At 37.3% G+C, this 24,678-nt stretch overlaps 2 protein-coding genes across 2 annotated transcripts; one reads left to right on the forward strand and one right to left on the reverse strand.

Moving 5' to 3' along the window:
• Positions 1–125: 125 nt before the first annotated feature.
• Positions 126–10,627, forward strand: LOC143850004 (oligouridylate-binding protein 1-like). The gene is made up of 12 exons (XM_077359343.1): positions 126–711; positions 2,510–2,571; positions 2,924–3,026; positions 4,930–5,006; positions 5,127–5,188; positions 5,322–5,409; positions 5,663–5,738; positions 5,871–5,901; positions 6,023–6,142; positions 9,125–9,210; positions 9,340–9,513; positions 10,019–10,627. Exons 1-12 carry the CDS (start codon positions 601–603, stop codon positions 10,331–10,333), a joined length of 1,305 nt encoding a protein of 434 aa, XP_077215458.1. The 5' UTR covers positions 126–600; the 3' UTR covers positions 10,334–10,627.
• Positions 10,628–12,780: 2,153 nt separating this feature from the next.
• On the reverse strand, positions 12,781–17,915 carry LOC143849482 (FCS-Like Zinc finger 14-like). The gene is made up of 2 exons (XM_077358501.1): positions 17,207–17,915; positions 12,781–13,197 (listed from the first exon to the last, which is right to left on the reverse strand). The coding sequence occupies exons 1-2, from the start codon at positions 17,773–17,775 to the stop codon at positions 13,038–13,040; spliced, it is 729 nt and encodes a 242-aa protein (XP_077214616.1). The 5' UTR covers positions 17,776–17,915; the 3' UTR covers positions 12,781–13,037.
• Between the last annotated feature and the right edge of the window lie 6,763 nt (positions 17,916–24,678).

The raw sequence follows: 24,678 nt of genomic DNA on the forward strand, positions 1-24,678 counted from the left end.
GGTCGTATAGTCCACCATACGAGTGCATCCTGAAATCGAATTTAGTCTCAAACCAACCACCGAATAAAAATACGTGTGCAGGTCACGTGCGATTCCTCGCCGCACTTGTTTTTTCTCACTCCTTTCGTTCTACTCTTTTTATGTCTTTGAGATACCTAAAAAATACGTCGATTTTAGGGTTTTTGCCCTAAAATTTCAGCATCTGGTGTCTTCTTCCTCTTTTTATGTATCTCGGTTGAGGAATTTCTTCCATTTCTCTGATCTTCATCGGATCTGTAGAAATCTCATTTTCCTTTTTTTATTCTTTTGTTCTAGGGTTTCCGTCCAAGATTACTTTTCTCTTCGTGCTTTGATCTTCAATCTTAAAGATAGAGTTGGAATCTTTTTTCATCAGCCATTCTACCTTTGTTTTTTTCGTTTTTTTTTCCTTTTTTCTTTTGTTCTAGGGTTTCTGCCCTAGATTACCTTTTGTACATCGATCTCTAAAATTGTGCTGGACTCTTGTTTTATCTTTTTTGCCCTACGTCTCCTTTGATCTTCATTCTCTGGAGAGGATTTTCCTCTCGGTTTATTGAAAAAAAGTTCTGAAAGGTTGAGAAGATGCAACAGAGAATGAAGCAACAGCAGCAGCAGGCCCTAATGCAGCAGGCTTTGCTCCAGCAGCAGCAACAGCAGCTGTACAATCCCGTTGTAGCGGCCGCAATGTCTCAGGTTCAATTCTCATAACTTTTCAGTTTCTTCAGTTTTTGAACACTGTTTGTTACATAAGATTTGGTTATTATTGTTGTTTTTGCTTCATTGTGTTGCTTACTTTTTATTTTTAATTACCTTAGGCTTTGATTATAATGTATTCATTTTCAGTTTCTTCAGTTTATAACACTGTTTGTTACATAAGATTTGGTTATTATTGTTGTTTTTGCTCCATTGTGTTGCTTACTTTTTATTTTTAATTACCATATGGTTTGATTATAGTGTATTCATTTTCAGTTTCTTCACTTCAGTTTTATAGCACTGTTTGTTACATAAGATTTGGTTGTTTTTGTTGTTTTTGATGGATTGTGTTAATTGTTATTTCTAATTATCATATGATTTGATAATAATATATTCATTTTCAGTTTCTTCAGTTGTAGAGTGCTGTTTGTTACCTAAGATTTGAGTATTGTTTTTTTTGTTTTTGTTTTTTGATGGATTGTGAAACTTAGTTTTTATTTTTAATTTGATTGTAACGTATTCGTTTTCAGTTTCTTCAGTTTTGGAGCACTCTTTGTTATGCGGGGTTTGATTACTGTTGTTGTTTCTCTTGGATTGTCTAACTTAGTATTTTTAATTACCATATGCTTTGATTGTAATGTATTCATTTTCAGTTTCTTCAGTAAAGAGCACTGTTTGTTTGGTAGGATTTGTTAATTATTGTTTTTTTTTGCTTGATTGTGTAATTAGATTTATTATTTTTAATTACCAAAGTAAACCTGAAAACGTCTTCAATGAGATACTTCTTTGTATTGTTATTTCTCTTTTAGATAAGATTACCACTGAAGATGACAATAGTTGGTTGGTTGGGGTTTTTTTTATCTCGAAGTGTTTCTGAAATTTTCCCTTTTAGTTTTTGTCCGAGTGTATTAAAATGCTCAAGTTTTGAACGTCGATCCTTCACTCCTATTAGTATCGGATTTGCAAAGAGGTTTATTCATAATTCTATTTGTTTTTCCATCTCTTCAGTACATAATCATAGCAACCTGTGTTTGGTTTTTAGATTTTCATTTATCCGATTCTTTTGCGTACTCATTTTTCTTGTTCTATAGTTAATTGTCGTAAAGTTTCTTTGTTTCTTTTTATTTTCAAATATTCTGGCCATCATATACTCCTATACGATTCCGTTGTGTTTGTTTTCTGGTTGAAATGGCATTATTGTTGTTAGAACTGTTTGTTTGATCTGATATTTGGTTTATCACTTTCCTCTCCAAATTTTATGCCTTGTACAAGGGAAAAGATATCCACACTCCCTTGTTCTAGTGCTGGTGACCCTCTATTCATTTTACTCTTTTCTAAGTAGCTGTTAGAGGCTGTTACAATTCCCAAAAAATATCGGCATCCATTAAAAAAATTAACTATTTGGAATGTCATATTAAAACAAGGCATACGAATATGATTTCCCTTTCTATTAGCTGTTTCATCTTGGTTAGTATTTTTTTTTTCTTTGAAACACATTTGCAACTTTCTATTAGCCCTTGCCATCTTGAGCTGTTCATAGAGTGGTGAATTTGGTCATTTCTTTTTTATACTTGGGAATGCGTTAGTTGTCTATTTTATTTAGCATTGATCAACATCTGGTCATTTTTTTATCTCTTTGTTATTTTATAGGGTAGGTTCGCTAGAATTTTATGTAGGTATTATTAGATTTTTTCTTTTCCTTTTGAATCCTTAAAATACCCAATTTTTAGGGAGGACTTCTAGATTCTTTAGGAACTATTTTCTTTATTTTCTTCCTTTTTACATTTATATTTTGCAGATGGAGCCGGTTCCAAGTGGAAATCTGCCTCCTGGGTTTGATTCATCTTCATGCCGCAGTGTGTGAGTTCTATTGTAACAGTTTTGTCTTTTTTCTTTCTTTTGTTTTTGCAATTTCTTTTCTTTTATTTATTTTTATGCGTTGTGGAATGTGTTCTGAACAGGTTATTATAAGTTATTCTCACTTGAGAATTTTTTTTGCGCTCCTCACTTTTAAGATTCCACGACTGGAACAAGATCACTTGTTTTGTGCAACAGTTGTCCCCTTTTCCTTTCTTTTCCTTTTGTGGCTCATTAAATTCTTTGATATTAATATGCAGCAATTGGAATTGGTCAATGATATAGCAAGCAATTGGTTTTTCCACTAGGTATTAGCTTTCTCTGGATTTCTTTGATGGTTTAATGCTTCATTCAGGTATGTCGGCAACATCCATGTCAATGTCACTGAGAGCCTTCTTGCCGAAGTTTTCCAAAGTACTGGGCCACTTGAAGGATGCAAACTCATTAGAAAGGAGAAGGTTTGATCCTGAAAACATATTTATTGCCATTCATCTATTAGGATGCATAATTAGCTTTGCTTCATTGGACATATTATCTAAATCATATTACATTGGATCGAGTTTTATATTTAGAGATTAGCTCATGACACTTTTTTTAAAGTAATATGGGTATCCTTCTACACTATGGGTTGTTTATGTTGTATTTTTCTTTTTGCAACTAGCTAGGCAGTAGTATTAGAAATAAACAGAAGTGTAGCATTGCTGGTTGTGATGGTTGCTTACCGGAAGACTCTTCTAGCAACAAATAGAACATTTATTTATGAGGAATGGTGTGATCTCATTGCCTGCCGGGCTGGGGGCTCGATGGATAAAACTGGTGTCGTGAAAAGTGAGCCAGAGAGATATTGAGAGATGGGAATCAAGGGACTAGCGACACCATAAATGACGCTAGAGCTTGTAAAGATGAGATCAGGCATATGGTCACAAGGGTAGGGACTTGCAACAATATGCCATTGAAGAGGGACTCAACTGAGGTTGTTTTCTTTGTTTCAATTTCGAAGAAATCATCCTCGGAATTTTTTTCCTAATCATTAATGTTCTGACATGTTGTCATGGGGGCTGACAAGGAGAGGTCACACTGTGAGCATGGAGCAAGGGGCGAGGAGGCAGAACCCATTGGACCGAGGTGGTCTCTTCTCTCTCAGATCTTTTCCCTCCACTGATCACCATATTTGAGCGCTAAACCCCAACTCCTCCCTTATCCACCTTTTCCTTGTTTCTTTCACTCTGTCATCTTTTTTATCGCTGTTTTTCATTTGATTTCTTTTTCGAAACAAATCCAAGTCATCTTCATCATTTATTAGACGATAGTTGCATTCTCATGCATTTTTCCCTCCTCATCACAAATATCTTCTTCCCACCCATGCTCTCAAAATTGAGTCCTGACAAGTAATAGTCAGGCCCCAGAATCCTCAAAGTGATTAACTAAATGATTACTTTGGTAGCCATCTTCCCCACTGTCTCTTCCTCTTTGCCCTGTAATCTCAACTTCAGCAACAACTCTAATTTGTATTTGTACTCTTTTGTGATGAAGTTTCATATTTGCCCCTTGCCTCTCCTTCCCCTTCCTCCACCACTTCTGGTTCTACAAATGCTTCATGACCATTCAAAAAAAAGGAAGAAAAAAAATGCTTCATGGCTTCCTATACTTATGGGATTTGGCTTCTCTTCGGAAGATTTAGCGCTTGTCTATAACTCATGTCTGGTTTTAAGCCTGCGTGGTAGCATACATAGTTTCAACACACTTGTTGTATCCTTGATTTGATCGGTGATCTACTCAAGCTGGACAGTAGGTGATTTGATGAGAAACTGTCTAAGCAACGGAATTTTACTGACCCCCTTAATCTCATTTACATACCACTGGAAGAAATTCTTGTATAACTAAAATCAAATTCTGGTGATTGTGAACGAGGAGAGAGGAGAGGGAGGAAGATAGATGAAAGAGAAAACATGTAGCCTATGTTCAGGATCTGTTAAACCTTCTTAATTCTCTTTCATCACTTTTGTGTCGAATTAGAAATCCATTCCACTACTGTGTGTTTGCTCATATCATTTTTGTGTTACATAGCTACTCATTGTCTGTCTTTAGTCTTGACCATTCAAGGCACATAAAAGATAGAGGTGCTTCTGAGTTTGAGTTCTGAAAACACCAGGCACTATTCTAGGATTGCCGGAACGGGGCGATAAATTTCGTAAAAGCAATGACTTATTTAGTGATTGCTGGGGCAATTGATTTCTTAAATTGAAGAAAATCAGCTCTCATTCAGTCCAAACATGAGTAGTCATTGAATCGATCTTCAGCTTGTTTACCTGTTAGTGCAAGTCGCCTGACAATCTTGTTATTCTTCTGTTACTTTTGCAGTCGTCTTTTGGTTTTGTGGACTATCATGACAGGCGGTCAGCGGCTCTTGCGATTATGACACTGCATGGACGGCAGCTGTAAGGAATCTCATTCTTAAAGCTATTCATGATATCATTTGAGTCTTGAGTTTGGCTGTCAGCTGGTGATATCAGTTTGTTTTGTCTTAAACAATTTTTTTGAATCAATTTTCTTTGCAGGTATGGTCAGGCAATTAAGGTGAATTGGGCATATGCCAGTGGACAGAGGGAGGATACTTCAGGTTACGGTTTGCTTTTGCATCTTACTTTCCTTTTCCTGCCTTTTTATTCATTAGTTGTACTCTTTTCTACTTGGTTTGTTACTATTATCTTTTTTTGAAAATGTTTTTTTACTATTATCTCTATGTTCTTCAGGTCACTTCAATATTTTTGTTGGGGACCTGAGCCCTGAGGTTACTGATGCAACTCTGTATGCATGCTTCTCGGTGTATCCCAGCTGTTCGTAAGTTCCCGCTCTTCTTTGTGAATTTATGCTATTGGTGTTTTTTTTTCAGCGAGGATACCTTGAGTCTTCATGTTTTGGCTCAATATGTATGGAATCTTCTCTTAGTGTAAAATGTGGTTATCAATGGAATCTTCTCTTCGTGTAAAATGTGGTTATCAATGCCGGTTTGCTCAAGTAAATGCTGTTTTGAGTGTATTTAATTCTGGCTTATCAGCTTCTATGAACATAATTAGCATTATAATATTTGCAGTGATGCAAGGGTCATGTGGGACCATAAAACTGGTCGCTCAAGAGGATTCGGCTTTGTTTCTTTCCGAAACCAGCAGGTTAGTTTTATCCTTCAAATATATTGGTGACTGAATTGGAATAATGTAGCTTTTAATTTTAATACTCTCAGGCCTAGTTAGAAACATTGTGTGAACCTTGATATATATAATTTTTGCTTGGATGTTTTGCAGGATGCTCAGAGTGCCATAAATGATTTGACCGGTAAGGCTTCCATTTTTTCATCTCCAATTTTTAGTTTTTGTCATTTCTAAAATGATGTCGCCTGGCTTTTGTACCTTTTTCCTTTTTGTATCCCTGAATTTAAAGATGGTTCTTCTTCCAGGAAAATGGCTTGGTAATCGACAAATAAGGTGCAATTGGGCAGCTAAGGGCGCTGGTTTTACCGAGGACAAGCAGAACTTTGACAACCAAAACATGGTCGTATTGACAAGCGGAACTTCAGGTATCTGCATCTTCTCTCAACTCAAAAATTGTGGCCAAAAATGTTTAAAAAGCTTGTTCTTTGAAGGACAACAGCATTTTTGTAAGGACTGTCCCAAATATTCACTCAAATTTTGCCGAGTGTACCAAAGTAGGGGTCTTTGTCATTATGTAAGAACCAAGGGCATTCTTTTTTTTGAATGGTGGCAAACTTGCAATTTCATTCATAAAAAAAAGGAGAAGACCGAAGTGGTCAACCCTAGATTACAAAGAAACAGAAAGTAAATACATAGCTTAATAAAAAAAACTATGATAATCACGGCGGGAGGAAGTCAAACATCTCCAATCCCTGCATTCCCACGCCTTGACGAGCTAGACCATCTACCGCACTATTGGCGGATCTCCGTACATGCATAAATGATATTGAGGAATCCCCTATCCTATTCTGAATCTCGTTGAACAAATGTGCAAATCTCCAAGGAGGGACCGTTGACCCTCTAAGCCAACGGATCACATTCATGGAGTCATCTTCCACGATTGTCTTTTCCATAGTGTCTTCATTTAGATGCTTAATACCTTGGTGTACTGCCCTTATTTAGATCCTAACAACCAAGGGCATTCTTGTCATAAAAACTGTTATTAGTGTGCTGTTTCCCTTGTGGTGCAATAGGGAGGGCTGTTAGGATCTCCCCAAAATGGTCATGTCCTCTTCGTAACACTCTTTTTTGAAAATTCAAATGTTTTCGTAATACAAGTCACACATGTGAATCAAATCCCACCCTTTGCGGTCCTTCACACCACCTACCTACATTTGTACTGTGTATACATCTAAATGTTTGTGGACAACAACGTGGTTTGTAGGTTCAAACCTCAAAACTATCATATGGTGCTTGGAGGCGGCACTGGAATTTTTAAGTTTTAAAATTTTGTTTTGGTATGTGTTTCAATCGCCATAGAAATGGGAACATGTGGGTTTCGGTTAGAAATCTTGGTGGAAATCAAGCACAAATACACATTTAGACACGATCACTTGAGACAGTCAAACGTTGAACTCCAGTGGGAGTTCAACGCTGTTGTGCATATCTGGATCGTAGGGTTCATTCTGAAATCAAGTGTGCACAATCATGTAAATGTACATGATGTAAGAACTACTTAATTTAGTAAATGTACATGATGTAAGAACTACTTAATTTATTAATTCTACAAAGAAAGTAGAATAAAATGCCTAGTGCATCATTAAGAAGGTATATGATGTAACCACCACCACCCCCCCCCCCCCCCCCCCGGGGCCCAACACACACCCACCGCCACTGCCTCCACCCAGGCCCTAATCCTATGCCAATACAACAGAGTCATGGTTTTAAATTTCCCTGAAATGACCGAAATGTTTCCGTTTCCATCCCCACCAACATGAAATCTACATGATTTCCTTTCATGTTTTATTTTCCCGAAATTCTCAAAATTGGCATTTTTGAAATTCGAAATAATATCCCGAAATTCATCTGAAATGGTCGAACGACAAAAAAATGGAAGTATGTTATTATTTTCATTTCATTAATGCAGAGAAATTTTTGGTAGGCAACATCATTAAACTGCACAGTAAAGTAACTATATATTATGCATGGGATGTTAGAATGGCATGAGACCAATAATACCTCGTTAACTCTATGTGGTATTAACATGGAGTTGGAGTCCTTAGAGGAGGGAACTGGTCATTGTACTCACTTATACTTCATTACATTGCACATCTTTATTGACTTTACTGTTTAAGAAATGTGCGACAACACATCACTAGGTGTTCAATGTGATTAAGTCATTATGGATTGCTATCTTGCTCATGTGATGGTTTCTAAGTATGTATTTGTGCTTATTCTAGAGTTTCCCAAAGTTTCATCTTAAAATTTCATCATTTGAATATGTTTTCTAAAGGATTAAAAAATTTCATCATTTGGATATGTTTCAATACGTCTCCATGATTTTACAAGATTTCCACCGAAAGTTCCTCCGAAACCAAAATGTTTTTGTCTCCGTGACGACTGAAACTGGAATTTAAAACCTTGGACGTATGCACAATGCCGAATCACGTAAATCTTGTGTTTTCTTGTGTGATTGTGTTAATCATTTCTTGACATTTGCTGCATATTGTGTTTGATCCTTGTTGTTGAGAAGATATTTCTAGGTTTCTACACGCACACTAAAATAACCTTCTGTTAGAACGTTAGTCCTTGAATATTTAGAGACTCCATCTCTTCCCTAGTCTATCTTTACAGCACCCTATAAGCAAGCTTTCAAAAATCCCTTCCTTTACTTTGCAAATTTTTCCCCTCTGCTACCACCGACTGGAGCTGGTTGTTTTTATAGTTCTGGCCAGCTCCTGTTTTGGGACACCCCTCTGTCTCTCGCTGTGGAATTCCTGTATTGCCTCATCTATCTCATTTCTTGTCCACAGAGGTTCTTTCCTCTCACAGGCCCTAAATCCATCCTATGCTATCGTGCCTCGGATGTTTGGGTTTTTTTCCCTTGGTTCCCAGCAGCATCTACATTTCCATTTCAGCTTGAAATTCTAATACGTGATACTGGGATACTGTATTGGCAGAGTACCTTTATCAATACGATACAACACGGTTATGGGATACAGCTCGTTGAATCTGTTTACTCATCCCTTCTATCTCCATATTTAAAATTCCAAAACCATAGTAAACGTTGAAGCTTTTTATATTTTCTAATGCAACTTTTACATCAAAGAAACTTCTTTTTATTAGTATTATAATATTCGTATCTGTGTCCTTGATTTACAAAAATGTCAAATCGCCATATCCATATCTGTGCCTGGATGTCATAGCTGCCAATAAGCATAGACCTTGCAGTACCAATAAGCACGGTATCATCATTCCCGTGCCCGCCTATTTGTGCCTGTCTGTAGTTTCGACTCTTGTCATGCACATGGTTTGCTTAACGAACATGTCTTATATCCTCTGATCATTGTTCATTTTCCCATTTGCAGATGGAGGTCAGGAGAATTTAAACGATGAGTCTCCTGAGAATAACCAAGCATATACTACAGTCTACGTTGGCAACCTTGCTCACGAGGTAGATACTGTTAAAATGTTGTGGGTATCATTTTCATTAGATTCTATGACCGAGAAAGTCTGAAATCCGTAACTCTGCTTGCTCTTTTGAAATTGTCTCTCCAACTCATCTTGTTTATGGTAATGTCAGGTTACTCAAGTTGAACTCCATCGTCAGTTTCATGCTCTTGGAGCGGGTATCATTGAAGAAGTGCGCATACAGAGAGACAAAGGATTTGGATTTGTAAGGTACCATTCTCATGATGAAGCGGCGCTAGCCATTCAATTGGCTAATGGGAGGATGGTCTTCGGCAAGTCTATGAAAGTAAGTGCTCCTTTTCTTTGTACAATATATTAAGAGAAATGATATCTACGCAACCTGTTTTAATAATTGCACAACTCGTCTTTTCTTTTCTAAGAGCTTTTTGCGAACTTTAATGACCTTGACAAGAAGAGTTACTGCAATTATTAAAACATGGTTGTGCTGATATCATCTCCCTATATTTATTCCCTTCCTCAAGCCGAACCATTAATGCATTAGCTTATGTTACAAACCCATATCAGTTCACAACATGATTGATCTTAGAGGGAAGATCAGCCTCTTGGCCTGCTTCGAGGGAAGTGCCATTACTTTGTGCGCAAAGACACTTCCTCTACACTCCTACCCAAGCCAATCTGGATAACCCGTATCTCTAAGACTCCTACCCATACCAAACAACTAGAGAGAAAATTCTAATGAAAAAACAAAATAATTTATTCTACCTTATGTGGGACCCATCTAGGCACGTAACAGTCTAAAGAAATAATTCCTATGGATTGTGTGGTTGCAGTGCTCATGGGGTAGCAAGCCGACACCTTCTGGAACAACATCAAACCCGCTGCCACCGCCTGTTCCTCCCTTCCAAATGCTCCCAACACATGGCCTGAATCAGGGTTACTCAGCACCAGATCTGTTGGCTTATCAGCGCCAGCTAGCCTTAAGCCATGCTGCGGGGTCCGCTCTCTCCGGCCAAGCTCTTCTTCAGATGGCCGGACAGCATGGCCAACCATCAGTTGGCCACCTCAACTCCGGCGGCTCCCAAGCTCTGTATGATGGTTATCCCAGCAACTCGTCTTCCCAGCAGCTGCCCATGTACTACCAGTGATGGGGAATCAGAGCTTTTTTTTTCTTCCTTTACCCAGGTTGATGACAATGGGCTTGGTGGTATATAGATTTCTGTATCCTCTTTTAAAAGAATTATTTTGCTTTTAGGGTTAGCTGTTTTTTTTGTTTTTTTATTCTCTAGTGGTTTAGATCCGTAGAATTCATGTGGATTTATGTTGTTTTTTCGGCTTTAAATGATACGTTGTATGCCCTTTCTGTGTTTGAATGGCTGGGTTATGTAATATGATCATTGGATAGTTATTATTAATATACATGTATGAGCTGTGTTGGAATTTGGTGGTGGGTTCTGCCATCCTATCTTTCACTATTGTTCTATCCACCCATTTGCTTAGTTTTACGGATGGTCCGAGATATTTAAGGCATGTTTGCAACCATAAAAAATAATAATTCATGCAATGTTTGTTTAAAAGTTAAGTGTAGGCTAGAGAAGGCTGGTGGGAGAGAGACTGGAGAGGGCCATAATAAGTGAGTAGAGCATGTGATGGGGTTAGTAAATAAAGAAGAAAAAAAACCCTTTTTTTAACATAGGATTTTTGGCTTCCATGTTTTACAATTCCTTGCCTAGCTTCCTCTGTCTCATACTAGTAAACGAATTTTCAGTGATTTATTTTTCATGGTTGCCAAACATGCCCTTAAGAGTAATATAAAATCTCCTTGGGCATTTCGTCTTTTTTTCGAAAGCATAGTTATGGGGTGGTATTCTGGTGAGTAAACTCTGTTCTGCGTATGGTTATGGACTATATCCCCTCCAGTTTGTGGCCGGAAATAAAAACTAAACATAGCTTCAAATTGGAGGGTTAGAATTGAATAGAGAGCAAAAAGTAATGGCTCCTTTCCAGGTAGTTACTTTGATGTGTTTAATTAACCTTTCACTCTCAAGAAAAGGGAGACAGTCTTAAGAAAGAAGAGAGGCAGTAGCAGCAGCTGCTGTGTCTCGGCCGGATTGACTAACCTTACAAGTATTACAATTAAGGAGTTGTTGGGTGCTTTGCTTTGGTCTGTTTGGTTGCACATTTTGACCCGTTTTGGGGATGCCATGTCATCAAAATCTAGTGTTATCAGAATCTTGTGTTTTATTGCATGTAGAGTTTCAAATTACTAGAAGACTATTCGGCTTGTCTCCTCCCTTTTTGCCAACGGGGCATACTGGGCTCTTCCTATCTTTCTGTTTTCTCTCTATATTGGTAATACATCCCCTATTGTCCCTTCTTTGAATAATGACACTCCACATCAGGAAACAACTTCAATTGACAACCAAACACTACTGCACTACTATGAGGTAACTACTGAGAGACTACTTGGCTCGTGTCCTCTGTGTTGATTAAAGTTCTAATTCATCACTACTCTACAAAGTAACTACGTGCAATTCTTTGATTGCACTATTTTTGTGATTTACTGGTATTTTGACCCGTTTTGAGGTGCCTCGTCATCTGCTAGTGGTGTTGGTTGCACGTTTTGATTCAAACTACCTCTCTCTGTATACACTCAAGGTTTTAAATTTTGGTTTCGGTACCGATTTCGGACCCCACAAAAATCCGAAATTTCAGGCTGAAATTAGGTATTTTGACTCGAAATTTTGTAACATTTTTTTTTAATAAAAAAAGGCAGTTGATCGAAATTTCGGCTTTCGGTCCCCACCAAAATCTGAAATTTCGGATTTCGGTCGAAATTTAAAACCATGTATACACTGGTAATGACCCCTACTGTCCATGTTTTGATAATGACACTGCACCAGAAAACTACTTTAGTCGACAACGAGACACGATCTACCACTACTCTACGAGAAGACTGCCTCGATATTACACCAGTTGATCACTTCAGCTCTAGTTCACTGCCACCCTACAAGGCAACTACATGCATCCAAACTTACTGTGATTAAGTTACAAATGGGAAATTTATTAAAAATAGAATCTCCACCACAAACGCAACTATCGAGACTTTGGACTATCGATACATATTTTGCAAAAGGTTTCATGCATGTGTTTGGACTATCTATACATATTTTGCAAAAGGTTTCATGCATGTGTTGTTGCCTGTGCAGAAACCGAGCCAGGGGAGAGGCTTATTCTAGTTTGATAGTTGACGGCCGTAGAATGCAGTCATGGTGAGGATAAAGAATGGATTTCCCAGTATATCTGTCAAAAACAATAGCCAACTTCAAATCCCCCCAAGCCTTCTTATTTCCTTCAAGAACCATAGCCAACCTTCTTTCTTTTTGTTTTCATCAAATATGCAAAATGCTATGAGGAACATTCCACTATTTGAATCTATCGAGGAAGCAACTAACAATGTTCTTAATTATTATTTTTTCTTAAAAAATGTATCTTCTGTGGAATTGCCCAGCAAATCCCTTAATATATGGTGTTTTAATCCAATTGCACTCCAAAACTGTTTCATCCTCGCGGAACAAAAAAGAGCCTGAAATCATATATAAAATGCTATTGATTATGATATTGAATATATGAAGAAAATTCAGATCATTTATGTTTCTCTGGTTCTGGGAGTGAACAAATTCCATCTTTACTTGATCTAAACTTAAAAGGGCCTTGGCTTGCAGGATGAGACATACAAGCAATTGCTCAACTCCTCTTAATTTCTCTCCACATTATATATATGCCGGAAATACAAAATTTATTTATTTATATGGGTACCTTTTTTCACTCATTCTATTTTGCTTTATAGATTTAAGCTGCTGCAACACCAGTTGAGAAGAGTCTTGGATCTGAACATGGAGAAACAGAGCAATCAAAAGGCTTTCGAGCTTCAGAACCACATTTCTCTTTGTATTCATCTCTCATAATTTGCTGGCATCTGCACTCCACACTACAGAAGGCCATATCTCCTCTGCAAGACAGAAACCAGAAAAAACTTTATCAATACCCAAGACAAGAAAAAAAGAATCCTCCATGATAAATCTCCTCTGCAAGACCCGTAAGGAATTTTCAAATTTTCCAGACTGAACATTATCGCAAAAGAATCATTAAATTTGGAGGCAATATGACCAAATTAGAAGAAATCAACTGTCACTATCCATATAATCACTAAAATCCGAGCAACACAGTCAAGAAAGGAATAAAAGGAAACTTTAATTTCAGAACCCCACAACTATCCTTAGTTGCAGAGGTCACTAAACCAAATCAAGGTGAAAAATGATAGTAGAAACAATCAAGACTTCAGTGATAGACCCGGAACTCAACGAACCCAACTCAGTTTGGCGAGTCTGGAACTCCAAGGTATAAAGAATTAGTCAAGTCAATGAACAAGTTTTTTCACTAACTTGGTGCTTCGAACTTCATAATGGAAAGACCAACCTCGACAATACGTCCAAGTTTTTGAACATTTATCAGTGCTTTAATCAATTTTTCCATTACGCATAAAGCCTAAGAAAAAAGGACATTAGTGGATAGCATTAGAAACAGTGCTTCAATAGCATACCAGAACATTACATCGACAGAGAGAGTGTGGCATCATGAATCTAGTTATAAAATAAGATATTGATACAAATGATCACAAAAAATAAAAATTCATTAAAAAGGGAGAAACAGAAGGATATTTATGTATCTGCACATACAACAAGGTATTAAATGCGTTACTCTGGCATGCTTGCCCATTTATAGACAATGATGAGAACCCAGATACGGGGAATTAAAGCAAATTATGCATTCAAAACTGTCCATGAAATGCCACCGATATGGAGATTCGAAACAGAAACAAACAAGAAAAAAACTTACTAAATCCAAAGTCACAAGAGAAGCCAGCACGATTACAATCCGAATTTAAAAATTTGCAACCCCAACGGACAGAAAGAAATGACAACAAGCTTGTCGCAACAAATCTACCATGAAGATCCCAATTACAGAGAGACAACCAATCCTCATGTCCAGAGGAAAATGAGGAGGCCAAACTATTTTACAAATCATTGTATTTTACGGCTGTGAATGCACATTCCGGACTAGAGCTGTGATAGCAGTGGTACCACAAATTAAATCTATCTAGAAATACATTTTAGAAGGGGTAAGAATGGAAAATAAGCATTTAAAGTTCAAAATCATAAAAGAATTTAGTAATTAAAGACTGCCTTTTTATTTTTGCAGCAACTAATTCCATTGTCAACCGAATAGAAGAGTATAATGCGAGCTATATTTATTTTCAGCTTCCTTTATATTTACAATAGAGACCCTTTTTTCCTTACCATCAAATGTTGGAATAGTAAAAGGATCGAATAACTGGAATCAACTATTTATCTTATTATGGTTGATATCCTATGTTAATTAGTCCATTGTAAACCCTTCTTCACATTGTAGATTTATATGAACTAGAATTGATGTAGGACCGGGAAGGGAAATGGACCTACAATCTGCATCAAGAATAAATAATAACAAGTCTTCAAGTATCATCACACAACCATTTGAATGAGCCACATATCAGGATTTCAAGGTTTCCATGTGTGATGCCTCGTATTTGTGTCTGACAACAACAATGGAGATGGACCGAAAGGCTGGGAGGATTCCCAGAAGTTTTACGGTTTTATCTGTAAAGCTCAATACTAATGGTGTCCAGATGATCATATCAGATCTATACTTAAAACATACAAGAAGTCATTAAGCTTGTCCGAATCCACTTGAATTCCAGGACAGGTTTTGGCTTTGAATTTTTGTTCAACTTATCAAAAAGAATCTTTGCAGCTTACATTAAAATTGGTGGACAGATTTAGAAATTAAAATCGATAAAATTATTCGAACATAGATTTTAACATGAGTTGTAAATTTGGCAGCAACCACAAATTCGACTGTAAGATTGTGACTATGTAGTTATCTGATTCAGTATTTAAGAAATTAAAAAGGGAAATGATATCAACACTGCAACGATTTTATAAGATGCGCGAAGCATCTTGTCGGGTAGTATTTAAAGGGTTTTTAAGAGCTTTTTGGAAAATGTAATATCCTACTGACAGCCCTTTAAATACTACACGACCAAATGCTTTCGCGCATCTGATTAAAGAGTTGGAGTGTTGATATCATTTCCCATTAAAAATGGCTGTTTATTAGAAATATCTGCTTCAGCAAAATACGATAAATGACACAAAAAACCAAATTCGATCAAAACAAGTCAATAAGTTCTGCCGATCCTTTAGAAGTATCTGCATCAGCAAATACAACCAATGACATCAAAACCAAATTAAATCCAAAAAAAGACAGACAAGTAAATAAGTTCTGCTGATCCTTTAAGAAACATTTGTAGAAAAATCTAATTAACAAATTGATCCTTCGGTTAACAGAAGAGTTCACTTGGGTGGAGTTCTTCGCTTGACATATTTCTTTTTTATATGATCAAAACATCAGATCCCATGTGAAAAGATTCCATATGTATGAGGAAGTTAAAAACCGGGCTACTTTTCTCTGAAAAGCTATTCATGTGTTTTGGATCACATTATTTCAGTTACACAAACTTGTAATGACATATCTTCAGCAAACTTGTAATGAAATATATATATATATATATATATAGGCTGAAAATCGAAATTGCAACTAAATCGCATGATCAGAAGTTCAGAACCCCAAGAACCCATATAATAGCAGGAAATAAGAAAAATGAGGAATCTAGTAACCCCATTCAAAATCCATGTTTGTTTAATAAAAGAACAGAGAGAAAATATCATCAGCTTCCTTTCATGAACATCCAAAGTAAAAAAGAAAAATAAAGATAATTTGAACATAACAGCCACAAAAATGAACCAAAACCTATCACCCAGTCAGACACATCCTTTGTTTAAAAAGAAAAACCAGATCAAAATCATAAGAAACTCTACATCCATTCACAAACTAATAAAGATAAGAAAATGAAGGAATAAAAAAATCAATTAATTGATCAGAAATCCCATCTGCATGAAATATATAAAAAATCTTCTATTAATTAATTCAATCATAGTCCACAAAAATAATAAACTAAATCAACAAAAGAATCTAGATCCATTAACCCTCAATCATGATTAAAAAACCCAAAAGGCAGCTAATTTATCCCAACCATCTACCCAAACTTTCAATCAACAACAAGGATGTCAAAAATATCAGGACCTAAAAATGAATCCAGGACTTCAATTCTCACAGTACCACAACAAAAAACACCATGATCAGATCTTAAGTGGGCTGCTAAATTGATCCCAAACGTAAAACCTAAAGATCCAAACTTCCAATCCCCAAACAACCCAAAAGTCAAAACAGCCCCACAAATGTAAAGGAAATATCACAATTTTAATTCTCCAAGGGCTGATACATTTATTAAAACTTCTAATTCTACCCAAACATTCAAATTTGCAGATTATTCACAAGTTCAAAAAAAAAATCTCAAAAATCCAAAAATAAAAAGAGCTGCCAAATTGATCAAAATCCCTAAATCTATCAAATAAATAAATTCATAAACAACCCAAAAACCAAAACAACAACAGAAACCCAAATAAGATAGAAGGGATGATGAATTAATCAAAAACCAACAAAAAAAATTCGAATTTCAAAGTGAAAACTACCCAGAAACTAAAAAAACTCTACAAACCTAAATACAACAATTCAATAAACTAATTCCTTATCAAAAAAGAGAGAGAGAGAGAGAGAGAGAGAGAGAGAGAGAGAGAGAGAGAGAGAGAGAGTATTTAACTAGAAGGGCTGCTGAATTAATAAAAAACCAACAAAACAAAATCGAATTTCAAAGCCAAAAGTACCGAGAAAAAAACTCTACAAAAATTTAAATACAAAAATTCAATAAATTAATTCATTACAAAAAAGATCACAGAGAGAGAGAGAGAGAGAGAGAGAGAGAGAGAGAGAGAGAGAGAGAGAGAGAGAGAGTATAAAATTACCTATACATGAAAATATCCAATCCATGAAGCTTCTTCCTACAAAGATAACAAAAATTCAAGAAATCCTCCGTCCTGAAAATCCAGCCAAAATCCGAATACTTAGGTGGCGATGCAAAAAACACCCCCGGATTTTCCCAATAATTACTATCATTGCCATCAGGTTTCTCAAAATACTCCCGTTTTCTGATCGATTCATTCCCAACGTGCGAAATCACACGTGTATAAGTCTCAGAGAGCTCAATCTCATCGTGATCACTCTCCAAAACCGATTCCCTCATTTTCACTCCCCCTTTTCCCAAAACAATCGGTATCGGATCCGATTTGGGCGATATCGGAGCTTTCACGGCCCGAGTCCGATCCGAGTCCGAATTGATATCGGTCATGGCGGCCACGATTCCGAGTCCGACTACATCTGGTTCGAAATTGCGTGGGGATTTTGAGAGATAGGGTTTGAAATCGAGTGGAGATTTTGGGGATTTTGAGGTTTCTGAGGGAGGAGGGTTTGAGTCTGTGAAATTGGTGAAGAGAGAGAGCTTGATTGAACGCTGCTTCTTGTTTGATTCCGACATTATTGAGGTTTTGCTGAGAATTTTTACTTCGAATGTTTAGATTTTAGGGATTTTTTTCTGAATTCGAAGTAGTTTGAGAGAGAGAGAGAGAGAGAGAGAGAGCAGAGGCCACTCTTTCTGCTCTTCTGAGGAGTCCTTGAGAGGGATGAAAGTTATATAAACACGTCTGAAAATGGTTTTCTTTTCAAGAAATAATAAAGGTGATTTATTCACCCCCCTTTAGGATTATGCGCCCTATTGGTAAATTGATTTGACATAAAAAAGCGTTAAAGTTAGCCCACTGTTCACGTCAAATCACGTCATCAGTGGGGCGCATGCGTACTGCAGGGGGGTGAAAATATCATCTCCCTTAACAAATTCGATTTTGCTCAATTTATTATTGCCTATTTAATATCTTAAATACGTGGGTAATTTCTGTGAAAGGATTAAATGAGCAAAAGTTCTCGTAGAGAGGATTTTGCTAGGCAATTTCGAGGAAGGTTATTTTGTGTTATTCATTTATTATTATTATTCTTGCCTTTTTCTTTCATTTTTTGGCTGATTTTTTACACTTGATTTAATTTATGTAGTTCCATTTTGACAAATTCAATTGTGTAAAACTTCACTTTCTTCTTCTTAGTTCTACAGGCTCTGTTCACTTCTTTCTCCTGGTACTGTTTTTCTTGGAAAACATCCTTTTTTTCCCTGACAAAATCTTGACAAGACAGAATTTCTGTGGGAAAATTTTTTATCATATGCGGAATTTTTTATTTAAAAGCTGAAAATGACGTGGAAATTGACTTTTTCTCTGTTACTCGAGATTTGGCTTCCGATTAAATATATCGGAAAGAGGCTTTCCAAGGAAAACGAATCATTTTCCTTGACACTTTCCCTTGATTCATTTTCCTTCTGCCACGTCACCTGGAAGGAAAAGGAAAATGAAATCCTTTCCTTTCCTTTCCGGGGAAAAGAAGTGAACAGAGCCATAGTTAGTCATTTGATCCAAGGTTAAGATCGTCCTCCTAGTGGCCTAGTCATGATGGGTCCAAGGGAAGGGATATACTAACACCCTTTCTTTTCTTGGCCACCCCGTTTAGTGAATTTATGACTACTCCTTTTACATTAGAAGGGGGTGGCCCATACAAGAAAAGGGCGGGCGAACATATCATTTCCCACATCTAGGTCACATACACTTGCCCCTAGCAGAGTGGTTAAGAGTAATAGATAGGGCCCAATATATTTATGTTTAGGTATCTACTCTTGGCTCCAAAAATTTTGGCCCTATCATCTCGATCGTATTCGTGCCCATTTTTTATTTTTTTAAATGGGGAGTCCCCTATAGTGTAAAAGAGCAGTCGTAGATACACTAGAAGGGGTTGTCCCAAGTGAAACAAAGGGGCAAATATATCACTTCCCATCATTTTTCATTTATGCAACTTGTTTCAATAATAACACTCCACTATTTATTCAAAATTTTTCTAATTATTTGCTACTAAAGGCTGTTACGATTCTCAAAAAGCCATATACTCTGTTTGGATGCTGGTAGATGTTGGGGGGATTTAGAGAAGAAGAAGTCAAAGGGAAATCAAAAGGAAATCAGTCAACGGGGAGATTGAGAGCAAATCTCCCAAACGTTGTTTGGTTGCATCCGGAGATGTGAAGGAGGTTTTTTTCCGTATTTTTTAAGATTTTTTTGGGAAAATGTTATCAGCACTACTGCTTTTCGATGAGGGCACTCCTCACTTTATTAAAAGTACGGTATGGCCCGCACCATAGGATGATCCAAACCGTCCATTAGATGGGCCATAGCCTAAATAGGTTATGCCCCAAAATTATTTCCATAGGTTGATTCTAACCCTTCGATCTATAGAGGGTTAGGATCAACCCTCTAACATTCAGATTGGAGGGTTAGGATCAGCCTAGGGAAATGATTTTTGGGGCATAACCTATTTAGGCTATGGCCCTTCTAATGGACGGTTTGGATCATCTCTAACATTCAGATTTGAGGGTTAGGATCAGCCCATGGAAATGATTTTTGGGGCATAACCTATTTAGGCTATGGCCCTTCTAATGGACGGTTTGGATCATCCTATGGTGTGGGCCATACTGTACTTTTAATAAAGTGAGAGTGCCCTCATCAAAAACAGTAGTGTTGATAATATTTTCCTTTTTTTTCTGTAAAGGAATTTGCTAGCCAACTTCTCCGAGGCCACTTTTCTTCTTGCGCCCCATCCTTTGTGCAAAGATGGCACATGGGCAATGGTTGCTAGCAAAAACATAAAAAATGAAAAATAGTAATAGTAAAATACCATAAGTCATAAGTCATAACTTATAAAGTTTTAAATGAAAAATTACGGAGAAATTATTACAAAGTTGGAAAATTACGAAAAAATACAATGAAAACTATAAAGTTATGACAATTACGGAAAAAAAGAATTTGCCTGAGAAATTCTCCCATTTTTTCTTCGATTCAGAGAAATTCATCGGGCGAATTTTGAGGGTTCCACGTCACCAACAAGCGCCTGACATCCTCGGTGGTAAAACTCCCCAATATCTTTAAATTCCCAACCAAACACCCTTCTGAGAATTAGTAGAATTACATTCCCTGTTATTTTTCTCAAAACAAGAGAACCAAACAGAGCAATACTGTTTGAATAAAGTTAGAAGTGTCATTATTATAAAATAAAGCGACTGATGATATCATTTTCCTTTATACTTGTATTTTAAACGTTGTAGAGTGCGGATATCATCTCTTTACTTATTGGCAAGTGGCAACTATGGAAAATTATATCCATTCTTGTTTTGGTAATGGCACCCATCTCTTTATTAAATACTCTTCTGATTAGCATTTAATACTGTTCTATAATTGTACTAGCATTTAACAACTAATTAAACATGTGTAAATAAAGAAGGGAGTGACATTACTAAGACAAGGGAGTGTCAATATCATTTCCCTTTTAGATTTGGATTAGGAATGGTAGAATGGAGGGTGCCATTGCAAAAACCAGCCACAAGGGCACATCATTGGTCCTTTTCGGCAAAGTCCATATTGGATGGCACAGAAAAATATTGAAATTGTTGGGACCCGAGTAGAACTCACCCCTAAAAGCTAGCCATCCGAGGGAGGGTGCCCATTTCCTTATTACCCATCCCCATCCACTTTTTTTTTAAAATAGGTCCCCATAGACTTCACTTATCCAATGTGGGACTATTTGCTTTTGCGTGGAACCCCAACAGTCTCCCCCTTCATGCGGAAACAACGTGGACAATCTCACCCCTCCATGTGGCGGCAACGTGAGAACCATGAGATATAATATTAGGATTTTCGAGATCTTCCCTGAGGGACATTCCCACCCTCGGAAGCAAACCGGGGTTACCACGCCCTGAGCTCTGATACCAATTGTAGTAGGAAAAACCCACTGCTAATAACATCCGCCAGTCTACCACCAGCGAACACAAGGAAATGCCCAAGATCTTGTGTCTCTTGCTCTCTTGTTTTCTTCCTTTATTTCACTACATGCTGTGATTTGTTGCACACACTTGTTTAGGCTAATCTTGTAGTTTTCGGTACTGAATTTCCGGCAGCGGGTTCTTGCCGCAACAGAAATGACTTTGCTATAAATGCGCTTTGTTGAAACTGACCAATAGGAATGCGCTTGTAGCTAGTGTCTGCAAGGGCACCCTTCAATTTATCATTTCTGATTTGGATACACCTCCTCTACAGTTTCAAGAGTTTTGAGACTTGGAATATGAAGTCTTTCTTCTTCGTTTTTCCAGAACAGTTATTATTTGATTAGTTCTATCTTCAATGGAAATTACAATATGCGAATTGATATGGGTACCTATAAAGTCATGGAGGAGGGTCTTTCCAATAACAAGTCATTGCAAAGTCCAAGACATTAATGGTTTAATTTACTAAATTGATGGGCCCCGCCTGTACGTTTTTCAAATATGCTCCTTAGAAAAAGCCGAATAAGTCCCAATCAAAATTATGGGCAATGCCGTTGCATTAGAGTTATTATTGGGGGCTTGGGCCCCTATAACAAATACAAGACACGTACGTGGGTCCCATCATTCTTAAAACATATACCTAACCCATTTCCATTAAAAAATTAAAACAAAAAATGAAAGGGACTTTGAGCAAGTTGATGTTATTCGTTTCAGTTACCAGACAAATGGGTGATTTGGTTACTTGAATAGGGTACTTTGGTCATTTCGGGGGTGACTCAGTGCAAATAACCAAGTTGGGAATCTTTAGTAATTACACCACCTTCTACCGGTTTCCCGGATTCCGACACGGGAGGTAGTCGATACTATCGGCAGCGTGTCAGATCCCGGCGAGGGTTTCACCATCGGAAACACACCTTCTAGCTTTTCCTGAATCCTGACAGAATATAGAAGCCGTTAGAAAGCCGGGCCATAACGCGGATCACGTGACTTTTGAACTATAAAGGCAACGAATGATACCATACGAAAAAACGTCGGTTTTACGGAGTTCCAAACACCCATACATATCGCGCCACGTTTCCAAAACAATCAATAACTGTTGCCCATGAAAAGAGTACTCCTACTACTTTGATAAAATGACAAACGTATCCTACTTTTTTGGTAGAAACATCATATGGGATAGGGATTCAAAGGTTAATGGAAAAATTTGAATGGAGGGTGTCAATGGACGAAAATGACTTTCATATTTTATGACTTAATCACTAATCATGAGGGGCATTTTCATAAAATCTGAAAGCCTTCTCTAAACTACTTTCATCACCTTCCCTCTTTTTCTTTCTCTATACGTAATTTTGGTGCAATAATGGATTTGGGGCCTCACCATCTGCTGTCACACTCTGAAACGAACAAGGCCTAAGTAAGACAGTCGGATTAAAAATTGTTTCTCAACCCAGGCTCAGGTCCGTTTGGATGCCAGAATTATTTTGGTTCTTGGGACTTTTGTGGAACAAAAAACTTCCCCTGGGAGATTGGTGGGAAAAAAAAACTCCCTGGATGTATCCCGGTCAAATAAAAATCCCATGTTTGGTTGACCGGACTATGGTGGGAAAAAAATAATCCCGGAAAAATAAAAATCCCGGCTTTGTTTGGTTGCTCGAACTGTTGAGAAGAAAAAAGTTCTTCTTTTGGTTATTTTGGTTCCTCGGATTTCGTGCAGGATTATTTTGGTTCCTGGGATTTTTTTCCAGCTTTGGGTTTCGTGCAGGGTTATTTTGGTTTGTAGGATTCTTTTTTGCCTACTATATAACTAGCAACCAAACGTGGGTTTCCTGCGGAAATTCCACAAAAGTCCCAAGAACCAAAAAATTATGGCGTCATCACCGTTTGGTTGCTGGGTTTTTTTTTTGTTAGGATTTATGTGGGAGAATATTTAGTGGTCACATCAGCTTTTTCTTGTTGACATCAGCAAAATCTTGTCTTGAAAATGGTGGTCTCTCTTTCTCTCTCTACCCTCTCCCTCCACTCATCATAATATCTTTCTCTAATTAATGCTTATCCCCTCTTTTGTCTCCTACCTTTACCCACATAAGTCCCAGGAAAAGAAAAAAACCCAGCAACCAAAAGGACTCTCAATTGATAAAAAAAGCCCTCGTAAGGGATCCGATTGATAAGAAAGTACGGTATGCAGACAAGACAAAAGCAGATCCAATTTGAAGTGGATTTATTGAATCTCCAACAGCTAAATTACCTCAACAAAAAACCACAATGTGTTTATAATCATTCAGTCTTCAGTCTTCTTGCCTAGTTGATCAACAGTCTATTTGGTTGCACAAAAGCTGTGATGGCTTAGGGGTTTCACTTAGCATTTGGGTGTCATCAATAAAAACCCTTGCTTGGTTGGCAATATACATTGAAATCCCTGGAGATTATCAGAGATGTCTCTTGGTTATTCATTGTTTGTCTGCTTAATTTGTTTCTCTTGTTTTCTCCCAGAGAAATTCAAGCCAAAACCACAAAAAAGGTTGGTTTTTTGCTTAGATTTTTTCTTAGCAATGATGTTTCTCTCTCTCTCTTTGCTGTCTATATTGGTCATGACACTCCCTACAACTACGAGTTTGACAACTTGTATTCTATGGGGGCTCCAACTAGGGTACACGCGTCCTTCTCTTTATTAGCGGTCCAGATCTAACGCTGAGCGTCGCGTCAAGTGGCAGATGTATTCCAAAACTGTCCGTTGATGATTATGGAGGTGGGGCCCACCACTAGAATGTCCCATCTGGGCACACCACTAAAATGTCCTCTTCGAGTCCCCACCACGTACAGTGTTTGATTTATTTGGTCCCTTTTATCTCCTTTATTCCAAAGAAAGAATGATACAAAAGAAACGAAGCTAAAAAGAAGGAAAGAGGAAGTGTCGCTTTCCCTCTTTTTTCCGGAATCTTTTATTACTCTTTAATTTTTCCCAGTTCTTTGTTATTATCCGTTGCTATTTTATTACTGCTTTATTGCATTTTCATTTAAGACCTGAGAGGGAGGAAACTAATGTGCGCCGGGGAACTATTGTCTGTCACAGAACTAATTGTATTGCAATATTGTTTCTCATTTATACATCATTTTCTCATCTATATATTGCCTGTCAAACGGTTTTTTTAGAATGGAATTTTATAGCCAGCTTTTGGTGTTTAAAATTTGGGATTCGCTAGGGACCATTGCAGACGGCATTTTGCGGAAGGGCTGTTGCATGAGAGCGCAGCCACCTCAGATGAATTTAATGCACAATATAATATCTGAGCATATGTGGCTGCACTCAATGCCTTCTGCGATGGTCCATGGCAAATCCCTTCAATTTTTTAAAGATAAAAATCATAATATTTTAATCACAGTGCACTTTTTTATTAATGACTTTTATGGAAAAGACCAACCAATTACAGAAAGACCCTTAATTTAATGATGGATGTTTCAACTCTATTGAACCAT

Source organism: Tasmannia lanceolata, unplaced genomic scaffold (assembly GCF_043159265.1).
Source record: "Tasmannia lanceolata isolate RefF3 unplaced genomic scaffold, GAP_Taslan_0.1 ptg000018l, whole genome shotgun sequence".
NCBI lineage: Eukaryota > Viridiplantae > Streptophyta > Magnoliopsida > Canellales > Winteraceae > Tasmannia > Tasmannia lanceolata.